The following is a 26,328-nucleotide window of genomic DNA, read 5'->3' on the forward strand; positions in this document are numbered from 1 at the left end:
CGCACTCAACCACAGGCCCAGTAAAAATTGTCTCTGCAGGCTAATAGAATATAACTAAAATTTTTATAATATTCAGATTCTGGCCTGTACTGTAAGATTCAAAAGTTTATCCTGAAGAATGAATAGCGACAAGGTGAATGTAACCCACCACTCTGCCATGAAAATCACTTAAACTGGTTTTAAAGTAACAATTTCTGACCACAATTAGAAAAGATAAAACAGGAAACCAATGTCCAATGATTAAATTACAAACTACCAAACATTGACAGATCAAACCACAGGGACTCTTTAAGTCTGTATGAAACAGTCCAACAATCGGACCAGCTGAAAAGTGAAATAGGGGGACCTGGTGTTATTTTGGCAATCAGAACTGACAGGTCCAACAGTTAAAGCAACCTGTAGGTAGGTTGGTCAAATACTGTCTTTACCACTCCGGTACAACATGGTAGGCAATAATATGGTTCCTTTGATTTCTTTTGGGGATTTTGCCTATACCATCATTTAAAAGCATTTGATTTGCCACAAATATTACACACAGTACACCAAAACACTATAGCCATGTTTTGACCTTAATAAATCACGAGTATAAATATGCATGCAAAACAACAGCAGATAATAAAACATGTTATTACGCACAGAATGCAACACTAACATTTGCAACAGTTGTGTTTTATTAGATAGACAGGACACATTTTTTAGTTGTATACCCACATACTCATTACACAGCAAAACCTACGTGAACTGAAAGTACTACACGTAAACGGTCAATTTAGAGCTCGCCAGTGAAATAAGCAGCATTTATGTTGACTCTGCATTAATTAAGAGTGATAACTGTATAAAAATAATGCATAGAATTTGTTTATTAACCTTTAGAGAAGACTGTGATTTATTTTATCAAATGTAAACACGGAGAAACTTCTTCAATATCAAATAGACTCCACGGGTTTCTTGGTTCATTTCCAGTTTTTCATGTTGAAGGATTCATGACATCAAATGCAATAAGTTAAATATGATTCTATGGTTTGGGTTTTGCAATAATTAATCGTCAGATCATTGAATAACCAATATATATATGATATTAATCATGTCAGGCGGGAACGAGCACTTCTCAAAATGGCGACGCTGAATATCCCATAATCAATTTTCTACGTTCTCACGAGAAATTTGTATAAATTTTATTTTTAATTCTAAAACGATAAAATGACATTAAATTACTATTTCCATTACAAAATTGTACATGAAATGATTTTATTTTTTAATTATCAAGCACCTGCGCTGTTGTCATAATAAATTTGAATACGCATGCGCGTTCATTGATGTTGCACTTCAGGCGATCATCTGAAAAATCTGTAGTTTACAAACGGACAGAAAAAGTCTTTCAGCTCTGAAAAAAATTATTCCGGTAAGAAATTTTGAGTTAAACTTTGTTGATTAGATATTTATTTATACTTTTTGTTGAAAATTGTGAGCTGTTACCTTTTATATTTTTCAAAAAACGTTATTACATGACCAATGGCATATCAAATGTTACCGGTGAGTAAGGAGCGGTTTCTCAATTTTTACAATTTTTAATAAAAAACTTACTGTGACAGTTGTCAAATTTGAAAGTTTATGACTTATTTTGTAATTAGGGTGACTTCTAAGGTTTATTTTTCATTTCCTGTTTTGAAATTAAAGATTTTGGTGAAAAACTGTGCACATGTATGTACACGATGAACTTGATCTGGGCGATCTGGGCCTGCGCCAATCATAAATTCCTTTGTTCCAAAATAGGAAAACGCTGTGAAGCGTAACCTTGTCCAAACGGTCATTGACACAATTACACAGAGCGGCCTATTGATTGGTGGTATGTCGATTTTAACATATATGTAGAAAGCGGACGTTAACCATAATCAGAATAGCCATTGATCAGGCAAAAGAAAATATATTATTAAATACGAATTGAAGGAATTTATTGATTTGTGAGAATGACATAGATATATATTGATAAAAGACTCAATTAATTTAGGTACAAAGGGGTTAAGTGGAATGAAGTATAATTTCAACTGAATTTCCTTTGATATCATAATGACTTTTGAATTCATATTTTGATCAGTATGTATTACTTTGGTTTTTTTTATCACTATCAGTATAATTGTTTAAGATAATTCAGTTATTTCAATATTACCATTTCACCAAGTTTGTTGGTATACCAGAGGACTGCATTTTGCCTGTTTTATTTAAATATTCTTTTATATTTGCTGATATGTCATAGACATAGTTAACAATGGTTAGTATTAAATAGTCCAAGATATTTGGTATGTGGTATTCAATTTTTTTAATTTTTAAAAATATTACAGATCTGTTAACATTAACATATTGAAAAAAATGGCAAACACTGTTTGTCTCATTGGCATACAAACAATTTCTCCCTATTTTCATATCTATTTATTATATAATTATGTTATTTTCAGATTTATAAATAACAAATATACTGTACAAGGAAAGATGTTCAGTTTTCATAAACCTAAGATTTACCGGAGCAATAACGGCTGTTGTATATGCCGTGCAAAATCATCAAGTTCTCGCTTTACTGACAGCAAGCGTTATGAATGTGACTTTGAAAATTGCTTTAGAATTAAGGAAAGACGTGCTGGTGAAATATGTAATGCATGTGTACTTTTGGTGAAAAGATGGAAAAAGCTGCCCTCAGGAACTAATAGACATTGGCATCATGTAAGTTTGTATCGTTGACTTTATAAAACAAATTGATTTTCACACGAAGAAAAAAATAAAGAAGCATCTGCAAGTTATTAATTTTTCCAAAAAAAATTAATTTAGAATATTGAATATTAGATAGATAGTCTCGTTAACTGAAGCATAATGTGTAGTGGTAGTGCTGTGTAAATATTTGTCATACTTTAAATTCCATAGATTACACAGGGACTGATCACTGTGTGTGTCAGAAGTAGGTCATGTTACCTGACATTGTGTGTACTCAAGACAGGTCAAAATACACATGTATTGACCTTCAGTTTCCTAATGATTGATCTGTGGTGTACCAGAATAGATGTATTATCCAAAAATAAATGTTTTACATAGTGAAGGACTAAAAATGTAAAATTACCTGGGGCAGTCATTGAATAAGCAATTTATATACAGTGGTTAAAATTAAATTACCATATTATTAATTTTGAAAATGTGTGTTATTTTGCAAATGGGGAATCAATTAATTGTTTTAATGGTGTTAGATAATAACTGAAACCATGCAACTACCATCAATTCTAATGACATTCATCAGATTTTTGTAGGATAGGGGGACATTTTCTTCTATAATTACTGACAATATTTTGTTATTTATTACCCTCCAGAGGGTATAAAGATCCCTCAAAAAACATGTTGAATGACATGCCAGTGGAAGTAAGACAGGCTCATCCTGTTAATCAACTCTTGTGTAATAAATGTCATAAAATGAAATCTGATTATGTTAATAGGGCCAGTCTGTGTAACTTCCTTATTTGTAATGATGCTGGGTTGTATAATTAACAGTTGCCCTAGACAGCTTTAATTCCTTAAATAAATAAACAAACAATGTTTGATTAATTCTTATATGGGACTAATACATAACATATATAATTATCTAGTGGTCCCAGTTCTTATGTAATATTACATTATCAGGCATTTCTATTGAAAGGTCATATAATAATCATTACAAGTAAAATTAAAATTAGTTTTGCTTGTAATATTTTATTCTTGAGGGCGTACAATAAAATCTGAAAATTGAGAAACCATCATATTAGTTACGTAGATCAAAGCTTGATGACAATATTTCTCTGTTACCCTATCAAGTTTTCGGGAGAAATAAACACTTGCTTTCCCACCAAAAAATTGAACTTTGTATGAAGGCCAAACAAGCACCTGCCTGTTTAAGTGTAGTGTCCTTATAAAATATGTGCATTTTAATCTCAGTTTTAAAGTATTACTGGGTCATTGACTGCTTTTAACAGTCTACTGCACTCTGAAAATTTAAAGAATAGGAGTTAGCCTGTATATTATGAAATATCTTTATTTTACAAACTGTCTGTAATTCAAGATTTATATATTTGTGTTGATACAATAGTTTGCTCATTTTTGGACAATATTCTGTCTTTTACTGTTTGAAAAAAAAAAACGATTTTAAAAAATCAATACTAAGTCTAACTCAACTAACCACACAGATCCAGACTCCATTTTTGTAACTTCGTAAATATAACTCACATGGCTTTTGTCATGTAGCATTAAAGCACATCTGAAGCATGTATACAATCTTCTGAAAATTCTTGTTTTACTTAAAATACTTAAATCTTGAATAATTATATATTTGCTTTATTTTAATGTATATTTATTTTATTATTATAATTAAAATTTTGTTTAGTTTTTGTTTCTCCTAAATAGCATTGATATAAGTTTTTTCCGTGTTTACAGGTTGTAGATGCAAGAGCTGGACCAGGAATAAAATCAACGACCAAATTAAAAAGCAAACAACAGCTGAGTCCGACTATGGGGAAATACAAGTCTCCACTTAAAACTAGGAAGTCTCTTTACAACACACCTTCATCAAGTCCTACATCCTTCTTTGATGAATCTTCAAGTAAGGAGACATTTATATTTCATGTACAAAATTGTTTCTCTATTTCTTGTTTAACTCTGGTATAATTGGACTAAGTGGAATTATAGTTTGACATCTTCATACAGAAAAAAAGATGTACAAACCACCACAAAGAGTTACATGTTATCCACTCTAGATTCTGTGACTTCTTGCAGGCACAAAATGAGGTCACAAAACCAAGGAAAAATGTGTTTTTTTTATATATACAAGTGTTAATCAAAGAGACAATAGTAAGAGATAATTTGCAAATAAGATGAGTTCATGAGATTTTATTTTTTGTGTCAGCATGCAATTTTGCATATGGCAATATGGAGAATTTTGATCTTGTCATGTTTGCTGAACACATATCTGACATCTCCCTTTATTCATATTATACATCATTATATGTATATATACATAGAAATAAGGAGAACTTATTGGAAAGTATTTTCTTATAACAGTTGAAATATCCTACATGTTGCACGTTTTTTCCAATTTGCAATTTGATACCAGTATATTTTTACATCAGTCTGTTGAATCTGCCTACATATCAATTTAGTCAGTTTCTAGCTCAGTGTGTCAGTAGCCTTAAGTCTGCACTTGTAGCATTTAAATATTGATAGCCTAGAAAGATGGTAATTTGATATCTGCTGTTAGCATTTAAGTAAAAGATTTTATATAACCATGGATGATAAGGTCAATGATCACTATGCATTTCTTTATTCTTCTGATATTTAAACAATAAGAGGTACCATAAAGGGTTAGTATTCCATAACTATCAAATTCAAAGAATTGATTTTGGTTTTGGTCAAAACATGTTTTGCGGATGAAAGAAAATTTGATTAACAAATTTTAGCAAAAATAGTTTCTGAAAAGTTTGAGACAACGAGAAGTTGTACTATGTGTTTCAACTTCCATTTAATCCAAGTCTTAAACACTCCTTAAAAGGAAATAAATGTTATGGACAAATGTTGTATAACATATTTGCAATAAAACTACCCACATCTTTGCATGGTAGTGTGTTGACTGTTGGGGGTGGGTGATTAGGATTAATTTAATTGTATAAACATTGTATATGATAATAGGATGATCATTAAGGGATTTATGGGAGCAGCTGAGTCAATACGACCTAATTAAACCAGGGCTCTCTATCAGGGTAATCATTTACATCTGTCACTGTTTGGACTAAGCATCTGTTTTATTCAGGAAATCAGATATAATCTTGTTATGTCATGGTCAGTTAGGCCATTGATTTTAATTTGTTTCGTTATGTATGTATTGGTTATTGTTCCAATAAATTAATGCTCACTCCTTGCATCACATTTTGTCAAACCCCACTCCTTAGTCCAAATAAGAAAGTGGAGTGTCTTTAATAGCCAAAACTTTAAGTAAAACTAAAAAAGAAGGCCTTTTTTTCTGAATTATAGTTAAGTGTCAAATCTACATTTGAGGTTCTTTAGCTGTACACCAGTCTGTCAATAACAAATATAAATCATGACCAGATAATATGACCATTTTGAAGCCATGCCTCAGGCCTCATGGGCACACTTACATTTTGTTTTAATACTTTGTATTACTCTAGATGTATAATTTACATCTGTGGTATTACTTAAAACTGACAGAAAAAAATCTGTCTTCAAATGGTATATGTATACTAATGAGGTCAATTTTAATCAGGAAATATTTGTTATGCTACCTACATCCTGCAGTGCGTGTAGTCTCTCATCTAGGTCAAAGGGAAAAAAAATGTTGATCAGAAGGAGAACTACAAATTAGATTCAAATGTGTTTGACCTCAGTATCATTATATCATTTTTTCTCTTTCTTTTTTTGGTCAAGTATGAGAAAATTCTAAATTGTTATAATTATTGTGTCTTATCAAAATCAAAGTAGTAAATTGCTTTGCTCTTCATGGGTCCTTTATTAGATTAAACGATTGTTATGTCGAGTATATTTTGTTATTTGCAAAAGAGGACACAGTCAATCAATGCAGTTAGTTTTCAAACAGAAGAATAAATGCATTCTATTTAAAACTTCCAAGTTCCGAATTGAATGCTGGGTATTATTGACACAAGTGGCAGCTCTAGAAATTACATGTGTATTGAAATAAGGGTGTTGAACTAGATATTTGTCATTTGAAGAATACTTGTATATTGAATTATAAGTATTGACATGGACTCGATATTGAGTAATTGACTGTCCTCTAAAGAATACTAGTACACATTTTTATTTAGGGGCCAGCTGAGGCCTACCTCTGTGTGCAGGATTTTTTCGCTCCATTTAAGACCCATTGTTGGCCTTCCGCTGTTATATGCTCTTTGACCGGGTTGTTGTCTCTTTGACATATTCCCCATTTCCATTCTTAATTTTATTGTATATTGAAATCAGGGTATTGTCACAGATGTCAAATGGATGTGTATGTCCTGACATGACAAGATGGTTGGCATGTGAACATTATCAGTGAAGGAATACATTGGATATTGATGAATTTGATGGTATTGATGGGTTTACTTGAACCTTTTTACACCACATTGCCAAGTGTAAAGTAAAACTGTTGAACCCATCTGCACCCCTATGTCAAGTTCAATCAATAGGAAAAGTTTTCTGGGTTTTTGTTTTGTTGGGATGATGTCTTATCAATATATACTCGACATAAACATATTTAATATTGTACAAGTTGGAGTAAGAAGCAATGTCCTGATCAATGCACCTACACCAAAACCATAAAATAACTTGGCCTAAATCATCCCTGATCTACATGGGGATCTGACCTTGTATGTCTTATTAGCACTGCATCCATTGGGTTAGATATACAATACTGATGGCCACAGAAGAGATTGGAATGCAGATCTGACATTATTTGAAATATTTTATGCAAATGACCTGAGTTAAGCACAACATGATTGGAATATATTATAAATAGATTTTCTACACCACTTCCTCCCTGGAATGGTTATTGATTTAGTTACATCATGTCAGTAATTTAATAAGTGGTGTATTTTTTAATAAATTTCCTTTGATGCATTTGAAGTGTGCATATGTTTTCATTATCTCTGACAGAGAGAAAGATAGGCATGCTTTACTGGTAATGCATTTAGAAGCTGGATGTGTCATCTGTTTTTTTTTAAGGAAAAATCTGTTAGTGCTGTAATATTGATTGGAATAAAGCTATTAATAAGTTTTAGGTTACTATTTGCTAAATTAATAAAATAGAATGCCTGAACTAATTGGTATTGATGAATGCAACTGATTAAAGATAAGAAATGAATCAATTTCAGATCCTGTACTCATTATAACATTAGGTTACTAACATTTAAATGATGTTTTGTCTAGTTTGGCTTGTCTTTCCAGTACAGTATGTGACAATTTTTTTTATTATATAAAACTATAATATCCAGCTATGTCAGGAGGGTTATCCATAGGCTCCTTAATGAAAGTGAACCAGAATCATACAAATTTAAGTGGTTTGAATCAAATGATTAACCCCCTGGTATTTTAAATTCCATTGATCATGTTGAATGTTTCAGCAAAGTGTAAAAAAATCTCAATTTAATGTCCCAAGGACTCCCAAATGGAAAGTCACCTTGACTATATATTATTGGATCTCACTGGCCACAGTGGCTTGTTTTTGTGGTTTAACAGGTATTTCTGATTACTCATAGTTGTAGGTGATGTTGTTTTGAGTCAGCAAATTTTGATCATCAATTATGAATTATTACAGATATAAGAATTTTGTTTTTTTAGTTTTGAATTGAACATGTTGCCAAGGAAATCTGTCTTTTAAAGTCATATTGGCTGAGAATATGAAAAATCCTGAAGGTTAAAAACCATATTATTAGTATATAGAAAAAAAATGTGAGTCAATCTGGTCAGCATGGTAAAACAAATTACGCCCAAGTATAAGACTCTTTTGAATGCACCAAAAAAAGGTTCAGTTGGGTAGTTTAAACTCTTTTATTATGATTTTCAGCCTTAGTATGAGAATGACTGGCTTCTAGGTCATTAAACTTTACTCAGTACTCAGAGTACAAAATCTGTGCTCGAAACACCGAATCCAGTATTTTGATTGGTTGATATCCTAGTCGGAGTACAATAATCGTATTGGAAAGTTTTAGGACTGCAAGGTCTGGTGTATACATAAGCAACTTTAACATTTCTAATGATTTGCTACTGGAGTCATTGAAGCAAAGAACAATCAATCATTCTTTTCTCAAGGATACAATTTAAGATTTATAAGGCCCTTATTTTGGGTTAAATTTTATTACAGAAAAAAAATTGAAGGGATGTCATAATGAATCGTCACTGATTATATATCTTTCGAATTTTGTTTTTCCATGAATAAGAAATAGACTGTTTGGGTTTTTCTCAATGTTGAAGGCTGTACAGTTGCCTATAATTGCTTACATCCACTTCATTTGAAGTTTGGTTGATAGTTGTCTCATTGGCAATCATACCACATCTCCTTATTTTTATATTAAGTGGTTTAAAAGTTAACATATTGTAAAGACACTTTTCTATTGGTGAAGATTGTATGTTTATTATTGACCTCAAGATATGGTTTGTGTTGTTTGGTTGCTGTCTTATTGATGTTCACCTCACATCTCCTTTTATTTAAATGTAAACATCTCCCTTCAAAGCTGTGAATGCATATGTTTTCTTTACAGTAAATGAAGATAGTTGTGATAAGGATATGTTCAGCGACAGTGAAGAATCTGAGGAAGAAATTGCAGTTCCAACTCTACAGAAACCAAATAAACAGAAGAGAAAGTCCACAGATCCCAGAATTAGTCCCTTCTTAGATCTCACCTACTGGAAAAAGTAAGTAGCAAACCTGCTTACATAAGTAGAGAAACTGATCCAAAACAGAAGAGAAAGTCCACAGATCCCAGAATAAGTCTCTCTTTGAATCTCACCTACTGGAAATTTAGATAAGCAGCAAACCTCTATAGTCTATACATACAAGGTTTGCAGACATGACCATAGATTTTTTTCTTTTACAAATCTCTTACTCATGAGGTAGAGTATTCTATTAACATTTTTGTTCCTAGAATCAAACAAAACAGAGGTTTTTTATTTTACCATTCACCACAGAGATGGAACTAGATCCTTACTAATTTTATTCCCACACATACAAGAAAAAGATTCATTTACTGTTGTATGACCAAAGAACTCACCGTTTTAAGCATAAGTCACCTAGTTCAAATTGTGAGATATACAATTACATCATGTACATTTTTGAACCAGGAATTTATCAGTGTGACATCACAAATAAAGTCAATAATACAGGTAAACAAATTATCAATAGGTGGGGTTAATGGTTCAATAACTTTATGTTGCACTAAGAAATGCAGTTATTCCCCTAGTGTGGGTACATTGACCTTGGAGGACATTTATGCACTGATTTTTGTCCTTGGATACCAAAAAAAATCATTAAACTCAACTTAAGTTCAATAGCCTCAAGTCAGATCTAATTAACTCTTTTTTGGTTGATAGATAGATGTGATGAATGGTTTGATATTCTCAGTAGAAAAACTACAGTCAGCATTAAATGTGTTCTATTGTATTCTATACAGTAAAACCTCCGTACAAAAAATCATTGAGTAAATTGGTAAACCAGACTATGATGAACATATCTGTACACAGTACAATTTATTCTTTAGTTAATTAGCCTCTATAAATGTTATCCAAGCACAGGTCTATCTAATGCAAACATAATCCATGGTGTAGAATGGGTATGGTGTCACCGTCTGTAAGGACTTCACCATATCAAGGCCAAAAGACTATAGTTGTGTTTCCTGCCTCACTACCTACCCAAAAATGTTCATGCTAATTCCCAATCATATTTTATGGACATTTCTAGTTAAATACATTTAAAGTCGAGGTACCTTTCCCTCTATATCTATATAAAATATTTCAAACATGAAATCATTTGATCTACTTAACTACCCTATTTTTTTACTGCCAGACAGAAAATGCATATAAGATGTTGTTTTTTTGGCCTAATTTCAGTTTTTGTTACACTTCTAGGTTATCTGATCATTGCATGATATAGACATTTCTAGTGTTATAATTGCATTCGTGTCTCATTTGTATATGATTACATATTAATGACTTAAGTTGTAGTACAAAACTGTCAGTCATTTTGACATCTCTGTAAAATATATATGTCAAATCATCAACTAATATTAGCTATTGAAGGTGACACTGTCAATTTTTTTCTAAGACAAAAGATTTTTTTTTTAAGTTATTAGAGGTTAAAAAGATAAGTACTCCAACTTCCATCTGGTCCAGAAATGCTTCAAATGGTGTCTAAAAAAGGGGAGGTTTCCATATATGGATCAAAAATGCTTGTGTGGTCATAAATGACATTTGTCCTTGACCTTTCGTAACAAAACATCAGGAAATTTACATGTATTATCAGGTGCAAGTTGTTATTTTCATCTTTGAAAAAGATTGAAAAAAATGTGGATAATACAGTTAACACATATTTATTTCAATACTAGATTGAATAAGATTAACTCTACAGGACTGAAAAAAAACTGCATATAGGGAAAATCCCCCCCCCCCCCCCTCCTCCTTCCCTCCCTAGAATATAATGAACTTATATATGAACATAATGAATGAATAAATATATACGCAAAAATGAAATATGATGAATGGCCATACATATAAAACTGGTGCTGTTGTTTCAAATCATTTTGCTTGTCTGAATGTGTTTAAAGTAGTTTGATTTTTTTTTTATTTTGGGTGGGGTAATAGATAGAAATAGTAAATTTTGTTTGTCAAGTGGTCAGGTCAGGTTATAAATTATTTATGGTTTCAGTACAGTAGGGGTCACACTTCAGTAAATGTTTGAGTGTCAATTTCATTGTCCTTTTACAAGTGTGGGAATAATAAATACCAAGCATCTTAACCAGGTGAGTTGCCACGCCCACTCACAGATTTAAATCATCAAGCCTTTTATCCTTAAGCAAATTTACACTTCAAAGTGTGATTGTTAACTGATTGATATCAGGGCATTTTACAAATTTCACTTGAAAAAAATCATTGTTCAGATTATTCCACCGAAATTTACATTGAATAATCTTTTTATGCAAATTGCACTGAAATCAATAACAATGATAATCTGTTTTGCAAGTAGTGACACATTTTACAGTGATACACCCACATCGTCTATACTATAGTTTATCATGAATGAGTATGTATACTTGTGTTTTGTATTCTATTTTTATATGTATAAAATATTATTTATTGCCCCTGTGGTGGGAGACATGCAACATTATGTCATAATGGGGAAAGGGGGATTGAATGTTCAACTTCAAGAAACAGCTGTTTTTTGTTTCAAGAAGTTGGTTGTTTTTTGTTGAATGCTGGGCAGTTCTGCCTAATAGATGAAGGGATTTACATAAGAGTATAAGGTAAATCAGGCAAATATATCTGATTTTTAGTATGATCTTTCAAAAGGAAAAATTGGGGGGAAAAAAAGGTTTTATGGGATTAAACTTTTTTTATAATGTCCAAGGATAAACATATAAAGTGAATTCAAATTATTATCAAGTTGTACAACTAACATAAGTTGTTAAGTACAACAATTGATTCTAACCATTAAGTCCTTATCATTTAAAACTTTCACTATATAAAACTATTACATTGTATTTTACTATTATGTGATATGGAGTGCAGGAGTTATTGATCTAAAGGGAGAAATAACAATTTTATGGCATTTTATGGCATATTATCACAGGAATATTAAATTATCTTATGTCTGATCTAAGGGAAAGTATTTAACAATAAAGTGTTACTGTGTAGGTGTAGTCTGACTCTTTCTTCATGTGGTTAAATATAAATTGATTTAGCACATTGTTGTAGGAAAGCCTCGTCCCTAGGCAAGTGTTATGAATGAGGTCCTCTCTGCAGATGCTACACAAACAACATCATTTTTCGTTTTGCCTTTTTGTGATATATTAAAGACAAGACTCTTTCTTTGTTCTTATGTATTTCCACTGGACATTAAGTAAGCAACCATGTTTTTCCACCAGACATTAAGTAAGCAACCATCAATCATTTATTCATTTTGAAAATTAGCCCACACTGAAACAAGGGTGCCAGAATTTTGATGCAACAGGATAGATGGATAATTTTCTCATGTTATTTATGAAAACTTCTGCCGAAGTTCTTCAATTTTCTGCTATCTATATATTTGACTTTCAACCCTTTTGATTGGTTGGGTACGGAGGGTCCAGTAACTTTTCACAATTGATATTGTTAACCAGGAAGGTCCGATTATAAATCAACATGTAGTTAATCCATAATGATTCATTTCCTGATTTTTTATTATTTCAGAACTCAAGTTTGTTGTGGAATCATATTCAAAGGTATGAACGGGGAAGTATTAGTTGATCCTCAGTTATTACAGCCGTGTTGGACCTGTACAAAGGGAAGTAAGTCACGACCAGCAGAATTACGTAGAAGTCAATCAACTGACGATACTGAGAGCACAACAAGTAGCAATAGTTACTCCGACATGGACAGTATATCAGAAAATAGTCCACCAGACCTGACTCTGGCAACATTTCCGTGTGACGACACGTCAGCAGTTAGTTCCTTCACACAGCCACCACCCCTGGCATTAGAATGTTAAAGTTTGAGTGTACTTTTGAATGATTCTTGCCAGTATAAATGAGTGCTGTGTTAATTCAGTCTAGTCAGTAGAGAATTCTCCATTGTAAGGATTTTCTGGAACTTAAGAAAGGAGGTTAAATGAAATGAGATGGATTTACTTCTAGGAAAGCTTGTGTATGATGAAGTTGTTTTCTTTGAGGAACAGGTAGTACATACTGTGCTTTATTTGTTTGGGTTTTTTTTTAATTCAAACTTCAGGAAAATTTCTGCATTTCTTTGATAAATAGGAAATGGTCAATAATTATAAACTTGTATCATAGTTCAGAGTTTAGAACACTGTGGATGGGTTTATAAGGAGACAACATCTATGCAAAACGTATTGGTTAATACTTTCCTAAAGATGTATTACTTTACTCTTGTATACCTATTTAAGAAATTGTATAAATGTAATTGGCCAGTGTTTTGTACAGAATTTTATTTACAGTAATGTTTATTCATCTGTATCCCATTTTTTTAATCATGTTAATATATATGCTTATTTTGGGGTTTTTTTTTATACCAATTCTACTTTGAAAAATTAAGTAGATGTTCAAACCTCTTATTTCAATGTAAATGTTTTTTTTTTTAGGGAAAGATCCTTCTAAAATATTCAAAACTGCCAAGAAAAAATAGTTGTAGTTTTAACCTCGATCAGCATGATCAGTCTCTTTTTCACTCCAAGGGTTTATTTTTTTAAAGAACAAAATTGTTAGGTTGATGGTCAGTTTTATGTTCTACCTCAGTTTGTGCAATAGTTTAATGTATCTGTGGTAACAATAGTTTAAAGTATCCATGGTAACAGTGGTATTACATCAATTGCCTGGATTACTTATGCTTTGAATGGTGTGTGAGTAGAAATAGCTCATTTGTATAATACTTATTTCAAAAGTTTCAATTTTGCAGCATTTGCTTGCCTTTTAAAGGGAAGTTTTTGTATGACTTTTGCAATAAATCTTCATGTACCAAGTACAAAATGCATTATGGAATATTTGCGGGGTAAGGTTTGAAATTTGTTGAGATAGAATAAATGAATTTTAAATTTTAAATGATAGGATTAAACAGTATGTGTTAAAATGGTCTTAAAATCATCCCATCCATCAATTTAAAAATTCTCATAAGTTTTTACTGCCGTGGGAGATTTTTTTTTACTTATATATCAGCGTGATGAGTAAGTGTATAATAATTGACCTTGATAAAAGGTGGTTTTACATAGTGAGATACTTAATATTTCATGAATACTCAGGACTTCACACAAATGTTCAAAACAATTCAAAGTCATTTTGCAGCTTGGTCATGTTATTGTTGATGAGTGTAATTTATTGTATGATCGTGAGGGCGAGAGCAGGAGAGCAATCAAGTTCTGTTTAATGAGTATATATGGATGTTAGAATAATGGATTGACATGCACCATAGAATACATTTGTAGAATAGATGTAGGGAAAATAGATGGTACTAAAATTGCATCTGATAACATGATAAGAAGTGGAAGCTCACTTTTGCCTTTAGTCTGGACAGAGAGAAAAATAGTCTGAATTATGTTATCAGATGTTAAAGAGAAGTCTGTCACAAAAAGCTGATGGTAGTTGTATCTGTATGGATCCAAGTTGATTCAAATAGGATTGAAAATTGATTTTTTAGTTCAAATACAGGAGATACAATTGTTTAATCTATTACTCAGGGAATTTCAATTATTGGAAAATAAGAAACATGGACAAAAATGAAAGTTTAACAAGACTAGACATCTAAACATTTTCATGTGATAAATCTAAGAATTACATTTCCGATAGAGGGAAAGCATTCCTTAAATGGGCAAGTGATTTTTGTCTGGGTACATAAAACAAGTAATCGATGGGTTATTCAGATCAACGAAAAAACAAGCCATCCTAATTCCTTATATTGTGATAAATTTCTCTCACTGTGTTCCAATAACAGTCTTCCAGTGGTACATGAAATGGTGCATACATGTTGAATTGTATAAAAGCAGTGTTTTTATTTAATTCATTGTATTATTGTAGAATTTTGTATGACATTGTCAGAAATGTTACTTAAAATATATTATGTGAGTAAATGAGTCTAGAATTGACACAGTTTGTGTTACATTAGATGTGGTTTGCTGAAAACTATAGAGCATTCTGGTCAGTAGGTCAATGTTAATTCACATCTTTACATTTTGACTGACAAATGCCTTAAGAACAAAAGAACATTGGTAAAATATATAAGTCTTGCTGACAAAATATTAAATACACATCTACCTATATAATGTTAGAGTGTGGGGAATCAAAGATACCAGTAAAACCTACTTTAATATTTAATAAAAGATCAGATATGAACTGTTTATTCACACGAATCATTGTCTTTTAAAACCATTTTAACTTGTAAATAGTCATTTATTTATTAAACTATTATGTTAGATCTGTTAATTAATTTAAAATATGTTATTGTTGCTAAGAATTTTAAATCTTTATTTAATTTTTTTACTTGATATATTTGCAGTTGTAAGATGTATGTTAGATTAGACAGTAGTAAAGCTACTCTGTTTTATGTCAATGCAATATAGATATTTTTGTTCCACAGGTTTTAATCTTGTCAGATTTCTATCCAATTGTTGTTCATTCCTTAGACATTTCAGTAGGTATTTCTGTGTCTATATTCAAAGCATCTATACCATGGTAGGAGACCATTTGATCTCTTGATACCATCAGGCCAAAAGAAGTACCATGACATTGAACATAAGGCTTTTTCTCCTTAGGAACTGAAAATACATGAGTTAAAATTTGTTTATATAAATTAAGTTAGTCATGTCTTTTTCTGTATAAGTTAATCATTAGTAACCCAGAAAAACAAAACCAGTACATTAAAAAAACAGGAAATGGAACTAGGTTAAGGGTCATTGAAATGGTTTTAGATTTTTTTCTTCCAAGCTCTGGACTTGTAGTCCAGATTAAAACAATGCTTTTTATATCCATGCTTTTCATTTCTATGTTGAGAACTTGTCTAGGCTTTAGTCTGAAGGTACATAACCCCATGATTTTAAAGAGTCCCTAAGCTAAACATTGCTAAACTACATCTAAAATTTACTAAATATCTATAAAAAAAACAATTTGGAAAAGCCGAAAACACCAGCAGAAAATATAAACATACTAAGGCTTGGTCCTAGAAGATGATCTTTTAAACTTTTTAAGATGAGACTCAATTCCAAATGTATTGAACTTCTGAAAGTGTAAATCACAAAAAGTTCATGAAAGGTTGAATATTCAATAGCCTTGAATGTCATTTATTAAAAGCAATAAAATTTATTTCAATTTTTTTACTCTGATAATCCTTATAAATATATATATATGTACCTAAAAGTTCAGTGGCCTGTAACAGTTGTTGACATTAAATGTAAATTCTCTGTGTGTATATATATATATATATATCTCCAATCCCAGTATGTTCACCGGTGAATGGGAAATTATCCACCAAATTGTTTTTCTTTTTTCTTCTTCGTATAAATGATCAAAGTGGAATGGTCAGACCGGTGTACTGTTGAGATAGTTAATATATTTATTAAATTATTAATGTTACCAAATATTTAATGCTGTAATTATAGAGATCTCAGTGTGTTGATGTTACTACTGTAGATAGAGTCCTATATTGTTAGTACTTTTTTTTACCTCCGTGTTGATTGTAAATATTATACGCACAATGTAGCAGACTGGTTTCGAAAAATGTTTCCCTAGCAACCAAGCAATCTATGATTGATATTTTGAAATGAACTTTACAGATTGAGGTTTATATTTATATTTTTCTTGAACTAAAAAAAAACAAAACTGAAATATCAATTTTGAGACATTGGGTTTGTGAGAAACATGTAAATCCTTGCTTGATTAATTTTCTGATAGACCTAGCGAACAAAAGGTATATGGACATGTTGGACATGGCGGAAACAGTTCTTTGGTAGACTCCAGTCTGATTTTAGAGTCCATAGCTAATTTTAAAAACTGTTGATAATCAGTTGATGTAATTGTATTTACAAAGGATATTAACAAGAAATTTAAATTACATAAATCTATATATTTCCTCCTTATTTGTAAATCTATGTGAACAAAGGTCAGAATTGAATAATGTGCTCACAAAATGTTGTAATGTCATGGTTCAGTTATAGAGAATACTAGATAATTACTTTATAAATTATTCTAAGCAACAATTCAGTTATTAAGTTCATTGTTTGACAACAAAAGAAATTTACAACTTACAAAGGTTATTCGTTTCATTTGTAGAAATGCTCCAAGGTGTTTATTGTTATATTAAATGGCAAAGACCCTTTAGTTCATTATCCCTGAAAAAATAACAGGGAAATTTTCCAATGGAAGAGTTAAATGAGTACACTGACCAAAAAAATATCATTTTGGAGGTGAAAAAAACCTTTTTTCATGAATTTCCTGAAACTGGATCAATTGCCTGTTTATGGAATTGTACTGTAAAACTTGCTAAAATTAGCCTAAAAATTTTATAAAATAGTCTGCTACACTGTGTGTTTTGTTGGTGTAAGGATACAAGGTGGTGTTGTACATAGTCTGTTGTTACTATATATAGATTGTTGTTACTATATATAGATATACCTCAACTGGATGATGTTTCCCTGTGATCACATCAACAGGCCATACAAACTTTATTTTTGGTTTTCGGTCTTACTAAAAAAAGTTGTTTTAATTGCTATCAAGATTTCCATTCTGGTAAAGAAAATTAAAAAAAAACCCAGCCAAGCATTAAATTTATGTAGGTACATATTGATTTGTCTTGGGCCATCATACTCTTATGAACACAAAATTTTATAACCTTTATAGACCATGAAGTTTATCCTTGTTATTTTGGTTAGGAGCAAGGACCAGTGATAGTTCATAAAAATAATATCAGAAATTCTTTTGAAAGAGTTTTTTTTTTACAGTTTCTTAAAGATCATTTAAGTGATAGAGGGTCAAACTTAGGGTGTCAAAAGGAAAACATAGGCAAAATTTCCCTCCCTTCAAACTAATTCCTTAAAATTATAGTGGTCATTTAAGGTTAGCATGGTATTCCTATGTGTGGTCTGTTGGTGAAACTTGTTTTACGGTTAATCCTCTCTTGATTCTGTTAACAAACAAAGTTGACTCCACATATTTTTGTTAATGTTATTAATAGAAGAATTGTCACAAATTTAGACGGGTATTATTTTTAAAACATATTGATAGTAAACAAGTAACAGAAAAAAAGACAAGTACATAATTTCATTTTATGAATACATAGAATATATACCTATAGTTGTGGACTCGAGTTAATAGGAAAAATGTTTGATGATATTTTTTCACTGCATGTAGATCTGATGTATGTACTTTCTTATCTTTGCTTTGATATTGTATTTTAGGTTTTGTCAGTGTAAGAATTGTATTAGTGTACACTGTCCTAACTAAGACAAACTTGTCTCACAGTACCAGATCTTCTTTGGTAAGGTACCAGTTTTATGTCATTGTTAAACAAGGAAGTATAATTATTTGAATCTCTATGATAAAAATGTATGTTGATATACAGATAAGAACTGGAACCAACACTGCTGTGAAAATGTTGAGTAAATCAACTGTAGAAATTTTGTTTCCTGTTCAAAATGGGAATGAATTATTTGTGATTTATTTGTGTTAAGTTGTCAGATTGTCAACAAAAATAACATTTTATATCAATGTTTTTATTTAAGAATTCTCATCAATAGAATGATTTTTTTTGAATCTCTGATAGTTATTCCATCCATTGGTTGGCCAGTATATCTTCATTATGGTAAATACTCCATCATTCAGTCATTCATAACAATAACACATTGTATAAAATCGATACTTAAATGTCGTCAAAAATGAATTAGATTTATTATTTTCAGCATGGGGCAATTTAACATAATTCTACTGTCTGTATGTTCAGGTCTATTGACACAGTGACTTGCTAGAAGAACAGATTATATTTGGTAATTAAGCCTTAATTAAATGTCATCATAAACTATTGTACTGGCTCATAGAGTCAAATTTTTATTTTCTGGGTTTTAATTGAACTAGATGGCCAGTGGCCTAGTTATAAGGCCAGTTTTAGTTCAGTTACTGATGTTAAAAGCTTTGAAAAGAAAATGTTCCATTTGTTTAATCTTTAAAAGTCTAAGTAATGGGAACATTGGAGATGCATGTTTAAATTGATCTCTTTATTACTACTCAAAGAAAGGCTCAGTGAAAAAATTCACTTGAAAATTTGAAGAGAGTTTTACTAAAATATCTTTGTCTGCTCATTTCACACTTTTAAAAAACTCAAAATATATATTATAACCATGATATCCAATCATTGATTCGGATGAAAATTTGAGAAAACTGCCAAAGTTCACATGACTACATATATTATACATTTATTATTTATCATTCCAAAATACAGAAACTGCCAAAATTGCATCTAATTTCCTCCTTCATGGATCATTTACTGTGTAACAGTTAAGTACAATCAGAATTGAGTCTGCAGCTGGCTAAGCCATCATCACCCCCAATGTCCTCTTAGGACATTCACCTTATTGATCAGGCACACACAGTGTTGATCTCCAGATCTAATTAAGGAATGAAAGAGATAGAAATGAGATTTTTTTCCAGTGTGAGCAAAAGGTTACTGCATGCTTAATCATTAAGAATTAATAATCATATTGACATGTTTTCATTTGGTTTAGAACAGTATAATTAACATGTACAAAAAAACAATGCAAAGTTATGAATGATTGGTCGAAATTAATCACATGATTATATATGTGTTAATTAGTAAATAGTGTGTATTCATTATTTTTTGTGGATGATGTATGAAGAAGGAAAATGAAAAATAAGTGTGCAACCATGTACAATTTTCTTTTTGTTATGGTGACAGATAAAATCGTGTAATTTAGTTACCTCAAAATAGCAATTTTTCTTAAATCAAAAATATTGCCGCAGGGGTAAATTTCAGGATTTTTGTGAAAGGAGATGTCATATAAGACAAAGAGTACAAAAACCATTTTTTAATCACAAATTAAAGATATATCTTGTGATTATCATGTTTTCTCAATTCAAGATCTGTATTGCTGCTTGTCCCACTGGTATCCATGTCTGACTGGTACCCACGAAAAATAATGAGTTCACAGTATAATGTATAACTTTTATTTTGAAGAATCTGAGGTGAATGTCTTGCTGAAAAGGTTTATGCAATATATTATTTACTTACATTTAAACCAAAATGGATGGATTTTTATTATTTTCAAGAGAAATTGAACATTTTTACATCATACTTTCATTTTCATTTTAAAAACCATTGTGTACATGAACAAAGTGAAAGTAGAGTTTGAAACATTCCTGTAGATTTTTAAATGTCAAATTTCAAACTTTCATTTTACAGACTCGTCCAGTTTTCTACGTTTAAATAAATACAGAGAAATGATGAATTTTGTGTTTTACTTGTCTTTGTGTCATACATGTACCCATGGGATAACTTTTGATTTAGAAAAGACAAATTTACAGCTATTTTCATTCATCAAAATTGGGAAATGAGCACTGTATCAGGCATACAGGTTTGAGAAAAACAAAATAGATTCTTTTTGTTTAAACAGACCTTATCTCTGCACACAACTTTCAGGATAAACATAAAAGGAAATATCATGGAAAAATTGGGAGATTTGGTTTGATTGCAAATGAGACAACTATCCAACAAAGATCAGGTGAAATGGATGTAAGCAATTATAGGCAACTGTAGGCCTTCAACAATAAGAAAAACCCATACTGTTTAGTGGCTATTAAAGGCCCTGACATGAAAAATGTAAAATAATTCAATTGAGTAAACGAACAAGCTAACCAAAATTAAATGTGACAGACATGAACCATTGACAACCACTGAACAACAGGCTCCTGACTTGGGACAGGCACACTAAGAATGTGGTGGGGTTAAACATGTTTGTGAGAGCTCAGCCCTCCCCCTAACCTGGGACAGTGGTGTTACAGCACAACATAAGAAACTGTAAAAGTTGGTGTCAATGGGCTTAACTCAAAAGATCCGTACATCAATGAGAAGGTACCCCAACAACCAGATAAAACCACGAAAGACCTCTTCAGTTGAACATATCAGAAATCAATAGACAACTGTCCAACATAATGTCAATTACTAAATTGCTCAGACTCCTGAAGAAAATTAACAGATTACCAAAGATCAGCAATAAGCACCAAATTCTTACAAAAGGCAGCAAGACATAAGCATAATTACACATGAGATTTCTGATTTGGGTCAGGCACATGGACATATTTCAGAGTTGATCATCTTATTAGTGAAAACAAAAGGTACTTCTTATGACCTAAAACAAATATCAGTTAAGAAAATGCTGACAACTCTTTAAAACAGTGAGTTATGTGATACACACCAACCTCTTATATTAGGCTATGGTAATTACTGGTCTAAATACTTGAAGTGGATATACCTCATAAAAAGGAATCGGTCAATTTGTTGGTGTGTATTTTCATGGATCTTCAAAGTCATAATTAATCTTCATAGATGATAAACAACTTCACAATAAAAAGTGCCCCACTCGACACCATTAAAAAATATGATGTCATTCATAAGAAAGTCGTCATAACCTTTCTTAAGGTACAGTGTTAAGATAGTGTTTTTGTAAAGTACAAAGTGTCTTAATACATTACTTTGGGCCCGTAATAGCTTGCTGTTCGGTGGAAGCCAAGGCTCCGTGTTGAAGGCCGTACTTTGACCTATAATTGTTAACTTTTTATACATTGTGACTTGGATGGAGAGTTGTCTCATTGGTACTCGTGCCACATCTATTTACAATGTTCTAGTCATGAAAATGTTCACACTTGAGGTATTTGGTTTTACTGTATTGTTGGATTGCTTTCTTATTGGAGTTATCTGCCCCATCTCCGTTTATTCATATCCATCTATCAAAAGAAAAGATACTAAAATCTTCAACATTACACCAAATATCAAACCAAAAATAATTATTATTTAATGCATGACATTGAAGACAAACCATACAGGAGAAAATATCAATTGAAAAAATCAAAGGGAGCTGTGAAAATACTTGTATTAACCACTTTTCAATGTATAAACTTTCCAATTCATTGTGGTAGGTCTAAGATTGAAACTCCCCGAGTAAATAAAGGCAACAGTAGTATACCGCTGTTCGAAATTCATAAATCGATTGAGAAAAAAACAAATCCGGGTTACAAACTAAAACTGAGGGAAACACATCAAATATAAGAGGAGAACTACGACACAACAGAAACACAACATTAAAATGTAACACACACAGAAACGAACTATTATAATATAACAAAGGCTAGTAAAAGATGGCTTTCCGCTGTTTTTTTTTTTCAATTCTGTTCAAGACCTTTTGCTCTCTCCTACATTTTATATTGAATACTTTATAATTACATTACATGTTTGTTTCATTATAATACGTTATTTTGATTGGCTAACAGCAATCTCGTGTCATTCTGAAATTAACCTTCATTTAAGAATTGAATGCTCTTTTTTGTAAATTAATTGGGGTGTAAAAGCGTTGACCGTTACATTTCATGTTGAAATGAAGATTAATTTCAGAATAACGCGAGCTGGTAGTTACCCAATCAAAATAACGAATTATAATGAAACATATACATGTAATGTAATTATTTCAGTAGATGTATGTTTCATTATAATACGTTATTTTGATTGGCTAACAGCAATCTCGCGTCATTCTTCATTTCAATTTCAAAATGAATTTCATGAATTGTAACATGATGACACACGTTTCCACAATAAAGTGCACAGGTAAATAAAACAAAAAAATGATAGTAATCGTGTTTTCATGATCATAGTTAAAAAAATGTAATTATAAGTATTGAATGCTTCTTTTAGTAATTTCATAGGGTTGTAAAAGCGTTGACCGTGCGTACAATTTTTGAATGAAGCGCTTCCGCGCTTCATACAAAATGTACTTCGGTCAACGCTTTTACACCACAATAAATTTACAAAAAGAAGCATTTCTATTCTCAAATGAAGGTCATCCGATAAACCGGTGTCGTGAGCACATACACGTATGTTATGTCTGTTGCCTAAGGCCCAAGAAAACTGAATGGTTATGATATGCATATTCTGGTACCAAATATTTAAGGGATTTAATGCATTACATGATTATACTATGCTTGACATATGTTTACTTTTATAAATTGTGACTTGGATGGAGAGTTGTCTCATTGGCACTCATAACACATCTTCTTATATCTATTGTCTATTTAAGATAAGCTGATCGTATATTTCCATATTCAATGATTATCTGATTATACACACATTAATTTAGTCCCTTTTAGGATACGACTATTTAAAACTATGAATGTGATTTTAGGGTCAAAAAGTCGTTATACCAGGTACCGTATGTCTATGAGGCTCTCGTATATCTTTACGTAGGGAATTACATGTGCAGAAGATCATGCAAATGACACAGATAACAAAGACGAAACTACTGATATTACAGTCAAGCCTCGCTATATGGGGATATAGATGAAAATAACAAAATATATATAGAAAGTCGACTGTCGGACAATTTCTGACAGTATTTTTTTAATTTGTTAGTCAGGTAAAATTTACGCTTTGTTGACATGACCCTGCTGTTCGCGGTGCTCTGTAATGCAAAGTTGAAGGGAGATCATCAAAGCGATGCTAGGGCCTTTTTGAACTTGCAGTGAAGGGAGCGTTTAACTTTCGGTCTATGTTGAAGGCCTCACTGTGACTTGATGACGGAAGATCGGTAATAAGAGCGCTATTTCAAGTTTGCTTTTTTATTATTTTGTGTCATGAGTTGTCTCCTTTGTATAAGAAGATTGTGGCGAATAGTATGATAAAGATATGTTTCATGCTCATCGTTTTTTGTTTTTGTTTTTTTTTTCATAAAAGAACTTTGATATATATAGGTTAAGTATGCTTGCAAATCCACAGTCTAACGTCCACATCAAGGATGTACATAACTGATAACTAATATCTTAATCTTTGTCAACACAGAGACTGTGTGACGTCCAGTAGCGGGAACTAAAATTGTCTGAATTGTTCAGTTAATTAATAAACAGGATGAATAGGTTATTTGCACTTCAGGAAAGACGTCAAGGCGAAAGAAAGCTCATTTCCCGTTTATATTTGTAGTGTTAAATTATTAAATTTGAATAGGAAATTACGAATTTGCATGATTATTCTTTGGTTGCCCTATCTTAAAGCCTTCAGCATTAAAAAACAACAACATATTTTTGCTCAGGGCATACAGTTTTTAATGCACATATTTTGTCATCTTCGGTTGATTGATAATTTGAATATTCCCAAAAATAAAAAAGACTAGCCTTCAAACTAGTTTAACCCCACCACATTCTGTATGTGCCTGTCCCAAGTCAGGAGCCTGTAATTCAGTGGTTGTCGTTTGTTGCTATATATCATATTTGTTTTTCGTTTGTTATTTTGTTCATAAATCAGGCTGTTAGTTTTCTCGTTTGAATTTTTGTACATTTGTCATTTCGGGGTCTATTTTAGCTGACTATGCGGTATATGGGATTTGCTCATTATTGAAGGCTATACGGTGACCTATAGTTGTTAATTTCTATGTCATTTTGGTCTTTTGTGGAGAGTTGTCTCATATGCCAGAGATACGATCTATTAGAGGACAATGAACACTTTAAGGCTGTAAAATTAATAAAGAATTAATACAGAATAATAGACGGAATTTTATTGATCTAACAAACAAAGAAAAAGGGTATATTTTAAATCAGTCTCCACCATTTCTGGTAAATAAACTGGTCATCACCTATATATATGTAACTATAGACAGAAGAATATTGAATATTTGCAGGTGCACATATATATATATATATATTTTATAGCTTGCTGTCACAAGTTCGATGTGAGCCAATGCTCCGTGTTGAAGGCTACTTTGACCTATAATGTTAATTTTTTATACATTGTGAATTGGATGGAGAGTTGTCTCATTGGCACTCATACCACATATTATTTATATTTAAAGTGCATATTCAATATATGTGTATTTCTTTAATTAAAATGACAAGAAAGATTTGATTTGATTTTATAAACGTGACGTCATCATTTACTCAACCAAAACTGATCATAGTAATACGAAAAAAACAAACAAATAGGTCTCACAACATCAGGCGTCGCAGTGAAAAACATAGGGAAACTTAGCAACACTTTTTATTTGAGAATTTACAAACGAGATGTCATCAATCTTCATAACCACTTAAATTCTGGATATAGTAAAACGGATTTAAACCTCCGGCTAGATGTTTAGTTATGTAACCTGACCGTCATTGTAACACTGAGGTTTTCTTGACCTAATAATTGTTTCACTTAGGTGAAAAACGTTTCATCTAGAAGTTGTAGTCTTCGCGGATCTGCGATAATCGATAAATAACCTTTCTCGGACTCTTATCTCTTTCCTTTAAGACAAAGCGTTGTGTGTGTGATTGAATAGTACCGTAACATGTTTCAGACCGTGCCCAATTAGCTAGATGTATTACTAAATGAGCCAAATAAAAACTTCCTTATTTGGCAGCTTTTTGTTCAAGCCCTGCTTAAAGCGGTTCACTTTGGATTTGATAGCTGCAGAGCACATTGTTTACTGCAATTCATTTAACCCGAAAATGGTTTTGACTCAAACTTTCTTTTAGTAGATATAGCCTGGAAATGCATATCACAAAGACTAAACTTGGGTACTGGAATACACCAATGAGACAGCAAACCAACACAAAGAAACAAAAAGACATCTAAAAATTAACATACGTTCTTTAACAGTATACAAGAGCCTTTACAGTGTGTCAAGTTCTATTTCGTTGTCTAGCCTAAACAAATTTGAAATTTTAACATAAATTTTGAAACTAAGCAACCCTAGGGTGTTTTTTTTCTATCGGGATGATCAATGCTTTTGAATGGAGACATATGGTTGGAACCTCCCTTTTAAATATGGCTGGATCCGTCCCTGACGTGTGTCAAATGACAACCATTAGATGAGGGCGTGGATGGGGG

General features: G+C 31.7%; 2 protein-coding genes across 7 annotated transcripts in view; one reads left to right on the forward strand and one right to left on the reverse strand.

Annotated features, from left to right (window-relative positions):
* Positions 1-1,121, reverse strand: part of LOC127726713 (serine/threonine-protein phosphatase 6 regulatory subunit 3-like) — a 52,831-nt gene extending 51,710 nt beyond the window's left edge. For all 5 annotated transcript variants that reach the window (XM_052234185.1, XM_052234184.1, XM_052234183.1 and 2 more), the window contains exon 1: positions 868-1,121. The gene's annotated coding sequence lies outside the window, so the exon portion shown is untranslated. The remainder of the gene's footprint in view (positions 1-867) is intronic.
* Positions 1,122-1,324: 203 nt separating this feature from the next.
* LOC127726729 (SIN3-HDAC complex-associated factor-like) lies at positions 1,325-20,713 on the forward strand. 2 transcript variants are annotated; one of them, XM_052234203.1, is made up of 5 exons: positions 1,325-1,402; positions 2,454-2,715; positions 4,444-4,609; positions 9,270-9,423; positions 12,949-20,713. In XM_052234203.1, exons 2-5 carry the CDS (start codon positions 2,488-2,490, stop codon positions 13,244-13,246), a joined length of 846 nt encoding a protein of 281 aa, XP_052090163.1. In that variant the 5' UTR covers positions 1,325-1,402; positions 2,454-2,487; the 3' UTR covers positions 13,247-20,713. The 2 variants fall into 2 exon arrangements, with proteins under 2 accessions (XP_052090163.1, XP_052090164.1); XM_052234204.1 differs by lacking the exon at positions 1,325-1,402 and adding an exon at positions 1,788-2,008.
* The last annotated feature ends 5,615 nt before the right edge of the window (positions 20,714-26,328 follow it).

Source organism: Mytilus californianus, unplaced genomic scaffold (assembly GCF_021869535.1).
Source record: "Mytilus californianus isolate M0D057914Y unplaced genomic scaffold, xbMytCali1.0.p SCAF_18, whole genome shotgun sequence".
Classification (NCBI taxonomy): domain Eukaryota; kingdom Metazoa; phylum Mollusca; class Bivalvia; order Mytilida; family Mytilidae; genus Mytilus; species Mytilus californianus.

Bases quoted from the DNA above. Each gene is read 5' to 3' on its own strand.
- LOC127726729 (XM_052234203.1), top strand. From the start codon at position 2,488: ATGTTCAGTTTTCATAAACCTAAGATTTACCGGAGCAATAACGGCTGT. The intron at 2,716-4,443 runs GTAAGTTTGTAT...CCGTGTTTACAG, and splicing joins CTAATAGACATTGGCATCAT to GTTGTAGATGCAAGAGCTGG. The intron at 4,610-9,269 runs GTAAGGAGACAT...TTTTCTTTACAG, and splicing joins CTTCTTTGATGAATCTTCAA to TAAATGAAGATAGTTGTGAT.